We start from the raw sequence: 16,710 nt of genomic DNA, 5'->3' as shown, positions 1-16,710 counted from the left end.
AGTATTTACGTGCTTATTTAAACGGTGCATTAGATGTGCCCACAGTGGTGAGTTCACAATGCATGCACACTCTGCTTGTTTCGCACAAACAGATGCACTTCAGTGCTCCTCCGCCTCCTCCTCCTCCTCCTCTTCCTCATCAGATAAATGTAGGTTGAATGCCAGTACAATTCCTTATCCTGTGCAGTCTAATAGAGATGTCGATGAAACAGAGGATCGGGGCGAAAAAAGTGCACAGACACACACATGGGTGCATATTTAGATCTCAACAGTGAGGTTACATAATTTCTATCTGCTGATTCTTCTGTCAATTGAAATAACCAGGTTTGAGTGTCTCAGACAGTTGTGCCAATGGTATGCGTCGTCCAAAATGTAAGAGACTGAAACATGAGAGACTGTGTCACCATCAACGTCTGACGCTTGTTCTTAACTTCAAACCTGACTTGGGCACATTTATTGTCCTTCATACATTCCTGAAACATTTCTTTTTAAACACAGCTTTTTGCTTTTAAAGGGAATGACAAGTGAATGGTTCTGTTATGCCCAAAATACACAAATAATTCAGAAACAACCCCTTTTGTGTATTGCGCCAAACTTTGAGCTGAGGTTTTGCACAGTGAAACTGGCAAAAATGGAGTTGAACACGCCCTAATGGACTTGATTGTCTACATAGGGCGCAGAATCTGTCAGAATGAGTATATTTTCTGCCCCTACACTAAGATACCACAGAGGCTAAAATGAGAAAAGATTTGGTCACTGTAACACAAATTTGGTCATTTTTCACTGCATGAAATGTCTTCGGAAAAGAAAGAATGGGGACATTTTGAGCAGCAGTTTTTGATTTTGTTCATCTGCTTCCCTTTCTATCTGTTCCTGACAACTCCACATTTCTGTGTCAAGTCATTGTTGATGTCTCTACCTACTCCTTTCCTTGACATCGGGTCATTAAAATGCATCTTTCTCTGTTTTTCCTGAAGGAATCTCAAAGCTTTTATGAACTGCCATGCAGGCAGGCAGGTATCAATTTACAGGGGAAGTTATGAGTCGGATTTCAGGACAGAGACTTTACTTGCATTTCAAGTGTGTACGTGAGTGAGTGAGTGAGTACGAATGACGGCAGATAGTTAGGTTTCTCTGCCTCTAAATCAAGCGTGTCAAAGTACACCTGGAGATTAAGACATCGGAGGAGGGCCTGCTGAGTTGTGGAAGTCATCCATGTATGTCCATCACTACACAGCTCGCCTCCCTACACTCCCACATGACTGTGGTAAAAAAATACCACTGTGTTTACAAGAGTGAGTCAGTATGTTTGAATGACACTAGGCGAAAAAAAAGTAATAATTGTATTAGTCTGAGTAAAGTTAGACGTTTAAAATACATTGACAGCGGCATAAACATGTCAAAATTCTTGGTGGTACATTGTTTGGACTAACCCTTGTTAGTGCTTGCTCTCTTAGCTTAAAGAATGTGATGTTTTCAAGTTCATGGATGGAAGGAAGACTCAGGAATGGCGCTTCATATGCCGACAATTAGCCACATGCTAAATCATAAACTGTATATCACTAACAAGATAAAAGAGGGTATATCGCTAAGTAGGGTAGTAATTGCGGACACACATTATTCAATAAATCAACTATCCACAAGTGCTGGTTAACTGGGACAAGGACAGCAAAAGGCCCTGCCAACCTCCATCTACAAAGGGTAGGGGTTGAAATCTTTCATTTACAATGGGACAATACCTGGAATTCCAGAAAGTAAGGCTGCTCAGTTTCCCACAGTTTCAATTCACTCTCTTCCTTAATGTAATCTAACAATTTCTTCCATGGGCCATAAACTACCCCCCGCTTAAAATGTCGTCAAAATCTGCCCTTTACCTTTTCAGTTACGCTGTTTGCAAACAAACGGACAAAATGCGGCCAAAATAATAACCTCCTATACGAAGCAGGGGCGGCACAAATCAAATAGGGGGCAGTGCCTGAGATTACATTTGAAGTGCAAAGGACAAAACACGGGAGTCAGGCACAACTGGTGGAGGATCACAGAGAGGGATTGTTTCAACTGTAGCACGTCCACGTGTGTATTTGTATGTGCATGTGTGTAGAACACTGTACATTAACGTCATAGGACATCGGATGAAAAAATATATGAAAAACAATGTACAAAGAAAATGAATACACTTTATAGAGGGGCAGTGTGCAGATGGTTATACACTTAGAAAAAATGTTTCCAAAAGGGTTCTTCTACAAGGGCTGAGGTTCTACCTGGAACCATTTGCTTCTAAAAAATCAGAAGAAAGGGTTTTTCAAGGGTTCTTGGTAACACTAATGGTTCCAGTAAGAACCATTTGGATCCAGAGAACCCTTTAAAACCCCTTTCCTGAATAAAGGGTTTAAAAATGGTTCTATAAAGGTTCTACCTGGAGGCAAAAAGGGTTCTCCTATGAGGACAAGCCCGAAGAACCTTATATGGTTCTACTTAGCACTTTTATTTCTAAGAGTGTAGGTTATAAACTCTTTTAAACCGATGAGTTTTGAGTTGTGATTTGAAAAGAGGGAGAGAGTCCGTGTTATGGAGGTCAGGTGGCAGTGAGTTCCAGAGCTGGAAAGCCCTGCTCCCCATGGTGGCGTACGTGCATGTGTCCTTACCTTGTAGGTTCGGCAAGACGGGTTGAAAGCATTCGTTCCGCAAACAAACAAGGTGTCATCATTTTGCTGCAGGAGGACTTTGATGAAATTGTGGCACTCATCCTTCAGGGAACACGAGCCAGAAGAGGAAGACAAAGAGAAAAAAGAAAACCGGTGAGTTCATGCTGACATTTTTGTTGTTTATAATTGACATTTCTTTTACACTACACATGTGAAGCTTTTTATCTTTTATAGCACAGCATTAATTGCTCTAAAGACAAGCGAGACATCACGCAACATGTATAATTTCTTGATGTTCCTAACAAGATTCACTGTCTTCATAGAACTGTAATATTCCCTCTTAGAATTGCTCAATAAATTCAGAGAAAATGTAATTCCAGTATATTGTCATTGATAGCAGAGGGAGTGTGTTATTGCACCTACAGAGTCTCCCGTCGATAAATGTGTTTATGCATGAGCGTGTGCAAGAGACGGTGGCATCGTGTAAAATTACATTTGTTACAGCTTGACTGTAATGTATAATGTGTGATTTGCTAAAGTGGTGTTTTGCGGAGAGTAAGGTGATATTTTGTTCACGACGAAGTGAATTTAAGGCGTGAGCACAGCGAACGCCGTGTCGGTGTGTTTCATCTACCTTATGTTTCCCTTTCATTCTGCAAGTGTCCACGTCTGCTTGTCTGGACTTCCATGTCAGTTTCTGGACGGAAAACAAAAAAAGTAGATGAGAGAAATGAGAGCAAGAGAAGAGGAACAATCTGAGAGCAAACAAGGTAAACATTGACTCAACGAAACAAAACACAGGACAGACCTTTGCGATCAATCAATGCTGGGATCAATAATCATCATCTGAGATCCTTCATCGCTGATTTCCCCACAATGAGGCACCTGCTCTGAGGTGGACTGTATTCCAGTAGTTGATCAGAGATCAGTTTACCTCCTTGAACTTTTAAAACTGTCCCAATGAGGAGGAAATACAACACTGACCACAGATCAGAACAAAGTCTCTCCAAGGACAGATCCACCTCAGAGCTCAGAGATAAGTTTTGGCAGTTTTTTTTTCCTTTGGTAATGGGGGATAGGGGACTATTTAAAACATAAACCAATAGCCGATTGTATAGATTCCCACACTGCCTTGGCCTATGAGTCAATGCTACCAGTAACTCTCAATCAACTATATAGTACACATCATCTTTCACTGTCAGGTTACATCTAGTATTCATTCAGACACACACCTAAACATAGCCAAACACACCCCTCACACACCCCCGCTCTGCCCTGTGTGGCCCGAGGGTCAGTGCTGAGCTGCTTGGTTCAGACCGCCATGGTCCGCGCCATTGTTGTACAACATGTTTGGAGCTAAGCCACTGATTAAAGAGCCCCGGGCATCAATCAATCTGCAGGTCTCCCACCAGCCTTTCATCTGCAGCCTGCTCTCATTAAGACCCACTCATTGGGGCGATGACATTGAAGTGGATGAGTTGCAGGGACGGCGGCGGCGGCGGGTTGCTCTATACGCGAGAAGGGGCCTTGTTTGAATTCTGTTTGCATGCATTACGTTGAGGGCAAGTGATGCCAGTGATGAGTGGCTGGAATGAAATGGAAAGTGGGAAATAACAGCTGAGGGTCTATGTAAATTTGAAAGGCTTTTTCGAATATTCCGGAAATGCACAATGGTGTCTTTTTCTCCCCCCCCCCCCGCGGATTGTCTTCTATCCATGCTTCCTCCTCCTCATCCGCCTACTTCCTAAACTCGCTTCCTCTGCTGTCCTCATAGCTTGTGTTGCGCACCAGTCACACTGTTACGCTGATGAGCGTGGATGACGCAGGCGTTTTTTTCCGAGCTGATTGATTGAATAATCTTCTTAACAGGGTCACCATGGCGAGCACACCAAGCTCACACTGTTGAGCGTTAGCAGAGTAAGACCGCAGTTAGGTCGTTTATACATACACACATATGTGCATGCATATATTTATAAATAAATATATGCACGTGCACAGAAACAGCACACAGGAGAACTCGGAGGCAGGTTATTTGGGTCACCGTATACCGAGAACAACACGTCCTCAAAGGGACAGACGTCTCACTCACCTTACTGAAAAAGATCTCGTCACTGTTGGCAGTGTCCGTGTCCACTGTGTATATGTGATCCCTGCATGCATTCAAGGGAGGGAGGGGAGGAGGGGGGTGAGAGAGAGAGACGGGTAGAGAGAGAGACAAGAAAATAAGAGGTCAGACAGCAGTAGACAGTCAAAAATCCAACAAACAATAAAGCCATTTCTTTTCTTAACTCTGTCCGTCTCCCCCCCCCCCCCCCCCCCCCCCCCCGCTGCAGGCAACAAACAACGTCAAAAAAATTGGATCTTTGTGTAAACTTTGTTCAAACTTCAAGGAATGACAATAAACAAAAGGAAGCCAGAGCTATTTGCTCTGTCAGACAGAAACAGTCAACAAAGGTTTAGAGAGCTGTGGCACAGGCCTGAGGACAAAAGCCTCTTTGTCCCAGAGAAAGGTCTTGAGGTGGGGGGGGGGGGGGAGGAGAAGGTTGAGACGGGAGGTGCCAAGTCACTCAGAGCTGTTCAGGTCAATTAAGCCTAGTGTTTGAGCCACAGGAAATCTATACTAACACTCATTAATGCTCCGACAAGAAGACTTATGTGTGCTGGCCTGGAAACATACAGGCTTCTCTTTTATTACAAAGTCCTGCCATATAGGACTCAGCAGGGCATATGGAAGACATAAAAGCCACGAGGGTTAACTACATCTTAGAAAGACAGACTGGCTGGTTGACCAGTCATGTCGCTACACCTACTTACCGTGGAGAATTAGGGTGCAGACAGGGACAGGAAGGGTGCGGCGGGCGGGGGGCGGGCGGGCGTATAGGGGAGGTGGTTTGTGTAAACAGAAGCGACGGAAAGAAAGAAAGAGGGATTTACCTCATTCATTGATAGAACCAAAAGGTGACCATGCCACACGATGTAACTACTTTCATTTGTTGGAGATTAGACATTGAACGTGTTTTTAATCAAAGTGTGTAACAGCGGCATCATCAGACTCGCCGGCTTAATTACGTTCCAGCTCCCCAACCTGCGCTCAGCCAGCCAGCCGGCACGCCTTGCTCTCTCATTAACTAAATCTAATAAAGTCTATGGAGGAACAGACTCCTCGAAATGAATCTACATCGTTTTCCTGGGGACCATGCGTTGTCTCCTTCAGGATAAAAGCCAGTCTACTGTACCCTCATCAGCCGCTGCGTTTAAATTAAATAAATTAATCTCGGAGAGGAGTTGAAATGAACACAACAGTGGTGCTTTCTTGAGAGCAGAGAACACAACCCCAGTGATTATGAGAGTGGATTTGCACTGAAAGTAAGGTCTGTCATGAAGTACAAGACATCACAAAACTCTGTCTCTGAGAAAAAAAAATGTTTGCAGGATAAAAAAAATCTTGGTCCTGCAGTGAAAGTTGAATAAACCGTTTAATTGTGGTTTTGAAAATCTTTGTGGACAGAAAACACTTGACAAACAAAGATTTATTTCACAAATGTGAGGCAAATCAGTCTCAATGTGTGTTTACACAGTGCATAAACATGATATCAGTATACTGAGCCTTTTTTCTATTGATATTGAAGAAAACTATATTGCTGTAAATTATATTTGCAGCAATATATGCCGTTCAATTGAATTATTGCCCAGGCCTCACCGATCACAATACCGTGTTAGCATGAATAGAATTTATTACACTTCAAAACATCTCAATGCTTTCACTCATCCTTTGAAATCAACTGAGATTAAAATGATTTTTTTTGTGTGGAAAGAAAAATGAAGTCAGTGTTACGTCACCGAGAAGCTTCCGATGCCCTTTCAAGACTCAAGTTCACGTGCATTAGCAAATGCCAGATGCCGCCTGTCACTGTGCAGCCTGCCATGACAAAAAATTCAGCATTTCCAGCCAAAACCACGAACTCCACTGTAAAATGTTTCTCATTACGGCTTCTCTGGTACCCTTGCAGTGGTCTCGCTAATTGATCTGGATCGAATTTCCAGGACTCCTCAGTGACTCTTCTTTCCTTCTGTGTTTCTTTCACCTTGGTTCCACTGGAACATAACTGATGTACACTTGATTTAAAGGTGCATTACGTAATAAATCTAAAGCAACTAGTCGTAAAAATCCTCCTAATATGTCACAGAGACTCAGGAATAATTTTCATATAACAAACTGAACTCACCAACAACAACAGTACAGCCAAAATATTTACATTAAAAAAAAATCTTTTGCATACTGCAAATCATGTTTTGACATGTGGCGCCACCTACCGCCGTCTACCAATCATTGCAGTCAGTAGAGTCTCAGCTGCCTAGCAACCACGGGTTGTCAGTTACATCAGAAAACGAAACCTAAAAGACCTCGGTGTTTTGAATTTGAATGTATGGCACCTTTTTTTTTTTTTACATATGGCACCTTTAATGGTCACTGTCAAAAAAAATAAATGATAATAATCCAAACCATACCAAAAAGGGAAGTAATACTGCATGTATAATAACAGTGAGGGATGATGATATAGTTTTAATTTTCCACTGTCATCAAAAGTTCAGTGCAAGTGCAATTTATATCTTTATATTAAACGTCAGACTTTGTATTAAAAAGACAACGCTAAATCAAAAGCAATTAAATCAAAGGATTACTTGATGGATTTTGGTGTAATCCCGTGGGTTATTTTACTGGCTGCACATTTTGAAAGAGCGCATGAGTAATGTGTAATTCACTGCTCTATTATTTTTCCAATAGTAACCTTCATGGCTATAGTCCCTGTCTCTCTTGTCCTGGTGCCTACAGCGTCCTCAAGGGCCGAGGCTTTCCAGCCACGGGGGTTTTTCAGTTCCAGCAGAGATTAGAGGGATCCAAGCCATGAGGCGTCCCCCAAACATCCTGACTGGAGATGGAATGAGACAATGGAGAGGCTTGTGTCTGTGTCAACACCAGCTCTCCAAACACACACACACACACACACACACACACATGTGCATAAGACACCGCGACCCCCTCCTCTACTGCAACATGCTCCCTTTGCCCTCTTGGGCCGCGCACCTGAACACATATTTCAACATAACTTCCCTCTGCTGCACTAAGTCACATCGAACTTCTCTGCGAAAGCGACTGAATGGAAAGCAGAGGCAAGCAAGCGGCCACACTGGTGGTATTGTATGTTGTAGACCATTAATTACAAATCTAATGTTACTGCCCACCCATTTTCCAAAGCAAAGCTTTATTTTCTTTAAGCTTCCAGTCACTTCTTTGTGTTTAATAACCGACAAAAATCAACTACAGGGGAGTTTAAATGCACTGATACATCACAGGCCAAACTTTTATTGGTTTTCCAGGAAAAATCACAGTATTGTCACATGATACAATCAGATCTTAAAGGGTCTTTACCATAAAGCTTTGCATCCACACACTGTTCTCATCATGGTTGACCGATTAGTCTTTCTATATTGTAATTTTTGTCAATAAAGTAGTCCATATTTCCTTGCTATGAGTCTTTAAAACAAAAAAAAAGGGCCCTCGTCTGCTGTGTGCCGAGAACATCTCGCAACATTTTATTCAACATTCCTTTCAGATCTGCATTGAGCAGTTGACAGCGAATCTATTGTTTATTGCTCCATACATTTGAATCTATTTACATTAACGCATCACTTTTACATTTTTATTTATGGCTGAATTATAAAATACATTTTAACGTATGTAAAACACAATTTATTATAATACAGCTATAATACTTGTACACTAGTTCACTTTCTTATTATCTAAAAGTAATCCCAGCCAGTCAGTTTAATGAGTTTCACTGGGTCTATGGCTGGATTAATGGATTATGGATTCTTGGGAAATGGATTTTTATTTCTAGTTTAGTTACATTTTTTTTTATAATCAGTTCAAACTACAGTTCCCCTGCATGTTACGACTTCAACTCATGTTGTTGTGACTTTATCAGTATACCAAAGCAACTGTTTGAAGAAGTTTCCATTTGTAATGTACCAATGGATGAACAAAGAAATGTTCGGTCACGCCGACATTTCTAGTATGTGTAGCCAGTCTGTGTGACTCGGAGAAGTTGACATTTTGAGAAACTGCAGCAGTTTAGCTCTAAGTGTTTCAAAGAGCCTGAATTTCCTCCATGATTGTGGAATCAGTAGGTGTGAGATGTAACACAATGTCCCGTCATAGCGACTGGATATTGATTGATTTGGCTCTCTGACTGCTACTCTTTCAAATGGCATAATGGTGGTGGAACAATGCTCCCCCATTCCATGCTCCTTTTTAATACAGACCGGCGACACAGAAGGCACAATATTCACAGCCTGTGAAAAAAGAAGCACTTGTCACGTCTCACCCTATGAGTCTATTACTTATCCACATGGGCCCAAATACACTGAGATAAAATCCGTCCAGAATCGAACATGGAAGTGAGCTCTGACAGGCCATTTACTCAAATCAATTCCGTTCATTCTCTTTCCAATTATTTTCTGTCTCTCACCTGTAGGCTACGATTCAAGCATCACATGGACTTGGGACGGTCATGTTACACAACGCGTAAGGGTCTACAGGAGCTGTGGTGTTGGCGTTCTCGACTCGCCTCGGCACGGCACAGTCATTTTTCTTTGACCTTTGTGACAGTACCTGGTACCTGGTCCTTTTTTTTTTTAGTACCTGCTCTGGCGAGGTTCCAAGCAAGCTATGCGTGACGTCGCCAGACTGCCGTGCACAGATTGGTCAGAGTGCGGTCACACAGGAAGAGGCACAAGAATCAAAGGGAACAATGCGGAACTGTGGATCAGTAAAAAAAAAAAACTTAACAATCCTAAAAAACGTGGGGTTAATCACCAACATTTAGCACGTAAATGTCTGGAGAGGAGTCTGGTAGCTCGCGAGCAACGAGCCGCATCGCAAACCCTGCCCCTGTATTTCAGTTCAGTGACTGTGTCAGACGGAGTCTGTGCTCCGGTCATGGAGAAAATACTCAACAAATCTTTTTTTAAATCACTGATTCTAATGATTCATTACAGAAATAACTGCTTTAGAAATAACTGCATTACAAGTCACTAGTCTCTAGTTGTGGCAGTTTCATGCAGCCGTGCTGTGATGACTCCGCCCATGCTGAGGAGGTACTATGGAAACACCAACCAAACCATGTAAAGGTGAGGCGAGCCGAGGTGGTATATAGTGGAAAAAACGCCATAAGAGCCCTTTGATAACTGATGGGTTGCACAACATTTGCTGTCAATGTGAATCACTTGGTGTGAACTTCTTATTTCCCCGAAATTCCGTGACAAAAATGCGTGAGTACGACGGAAGGTATGCAAATATCCTCTAAGACACAAATATGGAGTCCACTGTTAAAGGACGGGTACAGACAGTGACAAAGAGTTGAAAGATCGAGGCCAGACAGTAGACCAACTGAGCTGAGGCAAGAGTGTGAGACCGAGTGCAACAGAGTGACATAGAGGGTCTCCGTCGGACATGTAACCATGCATGGCCGCGAGAACACAGCGGCTTTGTGCGCAAGAATGTCGTTTTCATAACAGCGCATTTCTTTTGCGGTGACCGCGAGCCAGCTTGGCCCATCTGCTTGGTCTTTGTCAAACTATCTTACATTCCAGTAGCAGAAAAGAAGGGAATGTGATTAGCATGCACCCCGCACCTTTTGCCACCGCCCCTTGCTCCACAAACTAAATGCCTTTGCGTCCAGCCTTCCCTCCACCTCCCACCCTTTCTCTCTCATCACACTCTTCACCCATATTCCTCTCTCTTAATAACTGGATCATGGGTGGCAGAGGAGGGCCCATTGTAGGTTGTTTTGGCTTTCACCGCTTCAAATCCTCTTCACAGAGTGGGAGAGAACTGGGGGAAGCCAGCAGGCACCTTGGGGCTGTGGAGGGAGTGTTGAAGCTGTGAATGGGCTGGAGCATTAAGAGGTCCTCAGTGATGTGGTGGCATGAAATACAACAAGCCAGAGTTCAGTCACCCCCAAGCTCAGGCAGGTTGTTCTTTTTGAAGGTTGAAGTTCTCATTAGGGTTTTGCTACATTCACTCCACAATTCCCCTTTGTGCGAGTGTATGTGAGTGTAAGTGTGTTTTTGTCTGTGGACGGGTCAGTGGGGTAAGGGACGAGTTTTGAGCTCTCATTCTTGAAACATTTGATTAATTCATTCATTCCTACTCTAAATGTAGCATTTCTACATTAAAATATCTGAAAATGACACTTATTCTATTATATTTTTTTAGTAGTTTTCAACACTAAATCCATAGAAATCTGTATTTATATTCAAGGTAATGGACCATTTCACTGGTTAGATTTTAATGACGTCATCTGCCGCTGCTATGTTGTTGGTAAATAAATAATAGATCCTTCTCTTTATTCAAACGTGCAAATATCGTACAATAAAGCCTTGTTGGGAGGAAATCGAATGGAACAGGGAACAGAAACAGCGGCGTACTTTTACTTTGAAACGAGCGCAGGTCGTGTTGTGTTTGTGAAAGATAAAGGAGATAAAGACATTGACAGCTGCTCAGCGACTCTGAGATTCAGCAGCGGCGAGGCGTCTAATCATGATCGTCAGTAGTGAGCGAAGAGAGAGAGGGAGGGCGAGGGAGAGGAGGAGCCAGTAGGTGTCGCACTTTTTTTTCAAATGCTGTTTTTAAAAAGTTGTGTGGCATATGCCACGCAAAAAATGGAGTATACAGTGACTTCAGAAAACAGATTGAGATGAGGAGAGAGCTTAAGAAGCTATGTTTATATTTTAAACTGGAAACGTGTTGATTTGTTGAAACGTATAACTATCGGAGCTGCATGCTTTGTTTCAGTGTGTGGACGTGGCTGGATGTTGCATGGCACTGTGAGGGGAGCAAGAGTAGGCAACCGTGTAATCCCCATCATTAGTGGGTTTTAACAGGATTTGGCACAACTATAATAATGGAGACTCCAGTGGCCTCCACTGCGAAGGCCCGAAAAGACGCGACAGGGAAGAACAGCAGCCACAATGGCACGACTGTTCCACAGGACACAACTTATGGAAGGTAATCTGGATTTTGACTGTGTTCATGCATGTTTGTCTTTGTGAGAGCTCATGACAACCATCGGTTTTGGTCTGTGCACCTTTACACTTGATGGCTCACTATGTGACTTTCTCTCTCTGTGTCCTACACACACACACACACACACACACACACACACACATTCTATCTCTGGTTCCCATGCTTCCCAGCCTCAAAGAGTGGTGTAAACGGAGTGCAGTTGGTGTTACCATGGTAAAGGGCGACTGAGGACCAGGAATGGCGACTATGCCCTGCATGTGGAGAGACCCAGGGCATGCACACTAGCACGGTATACACAGAAGCACACTCACACATATACATGCGTGCGTGCACACGCATACATGTGCACAATTATGTATGGACAGTCTGTCTTGTTCTCCTCATGTGTTTGGAGAAATCCAGTTTTCCCCAGACCAAGGATGAGTGAACATTTTAGCCACCATTTAATTAATGATACATTCATTTTAGTATGAGTTTTCCCTGATGCCATTGTAACATTGCAGAGGAAAACAAAGGAGAAATGTAGGATTAATACCAAAACTGTCCATTTCAAGTAGAGGTAGAACAATTGATTGGTTGGGCAAATTAATCAATTAATATTTGCCATTGGTCTACCTCTCAATTTCTGACTTACAACTGCCCAACTTTGCACTTATAGCCCGACTTTATGCATACACGTTTCCTCTAAATAAAGCAATTTTGAATAAGGAAAAAATGTTTTCTTCGAGAAAGCCTCACGGTTTGACTGTTTCATTCTTGTTTCGTCAAAAAAATTTTGCATTGGCAGAGTGTGGGTACAAATTGATTACAAAAATAAATTGTTTTTTTTTACAAAAATCACAGTATTCTCAAACATTCTGTGTTGGCAGCAACGAACGATATGCCCAAGACAAAACAAAGTCTGACTTTTGGAATTGTTTGGATACTGATGATAAGTGGCACAATGCTGTAATCATATCAGCTGATTAAACAAACATAAACACTTAAGATAAGCCACTCGTGCGTGGCCAGGCCGTTCTCATTCCAAGAGCGTCATATACTGCTGCTCTGTCAGCGTCCCTCCGCGTCGCCTTACAGACACACAAGGTACCCCTCAGTGTCTGAAAGAGACGCAGCGGGCGGCACATTGAGATGTTCAGAGCAGCTGCCCCCGAGTGCCCATCCACACTTTAAAGTTGCTGTGCGCATCGAGCCAGTACAAAGCAGTCACTGACAGGGAAAATATAAACTGTCTTATTTATAATTATTGGTCACGGAATTGCAGATGGTATTAATAAAATAAAAGTCTGTCTGAATGTGAGCCAACAGTGAATATCCACTAAGCTTAGCCTGGATATGTATCCAACCATGACCTCAGCCCTTTTATTGGCCTGAACCTTAACCTCGGTTCTATCCTGGTCCCCAACCCTAACCTCATACTCTGACTTGTATTTTACCAGCTCAAGTCAGTCAAAGTGTGCCGCCAGTGCCTTGTGCGTCTGTCAGGCGACGCTGAGGGAGGTGTTAGAGTGGAAGTATATGGGCGCTCTTGGGATGAGAACGTGTTTGTGTGTGGTTTCAGGCAGTCTATCCTCCTGTGGAAACTATGGGTCATTTGTACCTGCAACTTATTACTACCCATGCAGTACATATTGTGAGGCAACATCTAACCACCATAATAATAATAAAAGGGGCAAAGAAAGCAGTCAGGTGACCTGGTATAAAGGTCTGCATCACTGTCACTGATGTTACTTTTACTGTCCATTAACAAATGGTTCCAGCTGCACATGCACAGATAGCCTACACATGCACACTGACTTTATTTATTTATTTATTTTTGTACAGAGAATGATAAATCTCCCTCTGCTTTATAATGAATTCCCTCTGAAAGAGGTGCATAGTGGATAGCGTTCCCTGACCATGAAATATGGGTCACTATAGAATCCCGCTTCATCCGTCACTAAATGTATCAGGAACTCTTTTATTGCTTTTACTGAACATAACTCTGCTGCTGAACACCTAAAACACACGTGACAGCCGACATACATGAACCACAGAGCTAAATGGACTATTTAAATGAAGTGCATGTTCTACATGATGTTCCAGTACACCGTGTATCTGTTATCATGGATAAAACAAAAACACTGGCATTGCTATGATTCGTGAACATTGTTTAATCCATAGAGTGATTCAAAACAGAAAGTGGAATAAAGACGTAGACGTCAAGACTAATTAATAATGTATTTTTCGACATATATTTATACAAACACAGACTGATAAGTTATCATTATCAGACCTGATAAAAACTGAGTTGGGAAATATGATTCAGAATATTAAGAAACTAAACTAGTCATGCCCTGAATGCATAATCAACGTTCAGACTAAGTCTGGGCAGTCCAACGATTTTTAAGCATATTGAAAAAGCCATGACCTCATCAACAGAGGCCATTTTGTTCAATCTTCCCCAAATATAATGGCTAAAACAGAGCTGAGGAGGAGCAGCTGATTCCACCAAAATCAATACAGTACGTTTCATTCACGGCTCAGAATTTAGGATGAATTATCAATCACTGCATCTGTTGCTGAGTTCTTCCATTGCCAATGATTCAATGCTTCCCCCCTCTATGGATTAAGCCACTTTTGTCTATTTACAATTTCATCAGTTGCTATGTTTGTATGCATCTCACAGTTTAAAAACAAAAAAAAAAACCTTGTCATTTTACTGCCAGTGCCAAAACGGGAGCCAAAGGGATTTAATACACTGAAGAGCCATTCAAAAACAGCCTGAAACTGTGTTGGGCTTTTTTGGACCACTTTCACAATGACCATCTGCAAGCTGCTGCACAACAAGAACTGGGGCTCATTGGTCTGCAAGCGTGATGGCAAAGCTGCATGATGCTGGCCCCAGAATAAACAAGTTATTTGACTGGACAACCATCATAAAAGCGACTATTGATGTTTTTTTTCCTCTACAGCGTTGTCCATTGTCCCTTAACAAAATTCTTCCTGCACTGGCTCACTACGTTCACATTGATTTGTGAGTAGGTGATTGTCTCCACTGTTTGCCTCAAACTGCTTGTTGTTCAACTGTAGCATGTCATTATCGATATGCTGTTAGTGAAAATGGATCTAACTGCACAGGGCATCATTTAGTTTCCCATGATATTGACTCCCAACATTCTTCTCTGTGTCAGGATCGATGCTAGACTTCCAGCTCGGTCTAATCTGAGGCGACCATCCCAGATATGCAGGGGTCACGTACCCTGGCCAATGGCCATGTGTCAGAATTCCTGCAAGTCTGGAACTTACACACCAGGTGTAAATGCTCTCTCTCTCACACACACACACACACACACACACACACACACACACACACACACACACACACACACACACACACACACACACACACACACACACACACACACACAAACAAATGTATAACTCTGGCTGTAGCACCCACGCCCATAGGCACACCGACACATGTTCACTATCGCATGTGTGTATCAATACACACACATACCACACTCAAATAATTGCTTTTTAAAACCCTGTGACAACTGGTCTGCATACTAAACTGGGCAATACACACACACATACACATATGTTTTCTATTCCACTTTGTTTCCTTCCTCACTCCCGCACACCTTGTCTCAATGACCTCAGATATGTTACAAAGCTGTGCCGCTTAAAGCAGCAGCCATTAAATTTGATATGCTTGGGTGGAAAACAAAGAAAGAGCCCTATTGTGGCTTTCAACGCTATCCAATCAAGCCCACTACTCAATTAGCCAGACAGCAAATGGCAAAGCAAGGATCTTTCTTTTTTTTTCTTTTTTTTATTGAGCCTTTTTTCAGTGCTGCCTTGACTTTGAACTGCACATTCTAGGCTCCGCAGAAGTGAAATGCTGCTCAGCCTGTTCATGCTTTGGACAGGAACCTCACTGTTCTCCCACTGCTGTGAGGTGGACATTTCTAACACACCGATGATAAGAGAGAATCCAAAATCTGAGCGAGTTTTCTCTGCAGCCCACCAGTGTAATACTGATGAACTATACCATCTAAGGCAGAGTCACAGGTGAAAAACAGACTGACAGTTAGACAGAAAGCAATAAAGGCAAGTGACAGAGGAGGGGGGGGTGAAGCAGACAAAGAAACAAAGAGATCAATTTGTGAGAGCAACTACTAGGCTGCCAGCAAATCAAGTATCAGAACTTCTCTGTTATTCCTGTGTGTTATTTATGTGCACTGAGGCCTTCAGAATAGTACATTAAGACCACAAGTAGAAACGCATTTCTAATTATTATCGTGTTTCATTCATGTGTGTTAATTTTTTTTCGCTTGATATTTGTACTCTATGCCCACCTGGATGTTGAAAAAGCAGGGCACAAGGCTTCAGGGACATTGTTCTAGGCAAAGCGTTTTTTCGGCAGATGGTAAGATAAAAATAGAATCCAACAATGAGGCAATGAAAGAAAAGTCAATGAGGAAAACAAATCCAGTCTTAAGACTTTGCGTTGTCCCTCCTGAATCTCAAAACTTGAAAGGCAGCAGCACAGAGGTCAGCTGGATAGACCGACTGCTGTGAATCTCACAGCCCAGAGCCATTATCCAGTGAAAAAAAATTCACATGTTAACAATCCCCAACTGGCAACAGTTGATGAGAATCATCAGCCAGCCTCTGTAATATGAGAGGGGGCTGATGAAGGATTCATGGTGGCTCAGTTTAATCACATTTATACTCCACAACGCAACTTGAAGTCATTTGAAATGACTTGATGAATTTGTCTGACAGAGCAACAGCGTTTCAGGATTTCCTTCATGCAAAGAAAGCGCATGATGAAGAAAAAAAAAGATATTATCACTCACCTGGCAGCAATATATAATGTCCTGTTCATAATCATGATGAGCTGGATGTCCAGTCTGTGCCGCTGTGTGTTGTTCCTGCCAGGTTTGTGGCCCACGAATGCTGGATACTGCTTTGTGTCTGCAAGGAGAG

The 16,710-nt window shown here is 42.5% G+C and overlaps 1 protein-coding gene across 1 annotated transcript in view; it reads right to left on the bottom strand.

Annotated features, from left to right (window-relative positions):
• sema6a (sema domain, transmembrane domain (TM), and cytoplasmic domain, (semaphorin) 6A) overlaps window positions 1–16,710 on the bottom strand; it is a gene marked incomplete at its 5' end in the record, with an annotated part of 61,948 nt that overhangs the window by 42,241 nt on the left and 2,997 nt on the right. Inside the window, 4 exons of the mRNA XM_083905322.1 lie at window positions 2,646–2,747; window positions 3,280–3,342; window positions 4,735–4,795; window positions 16,581–16,698. Coding sequence (XP_083761448.1) covers window positions 2,646–2,747; window positions 3,280–3,342; window positions 4,735–4,795; window positions 16,581–16,698 — 344 coding nt within the window. The remainder of the gene's footprint in view (window positions 1–2,645; window positions 2,748–3,279; window positions 3,343–4,734; window positions 4,796–16,580; window positions 16,699–16,710) is intronic.

The sequence above is a fragment of the Microchirus variegatus genome, assembly GCF_963457635.1.
Source record: "Microchirus variegatus genome assembly, chromosome: 18".
Lineage (NCBI taxonomy): Eukaryota > Metazoa > Chordata > Actinopteri > Pleuronectiformes > Soleidae > Microchirus > Microchirus variegatus.
The sequence above is the reverse complement of the archived record's forward strand: the minus strand, read 5'-3'. Positions and strand labels throughout refer to the sequence as shown.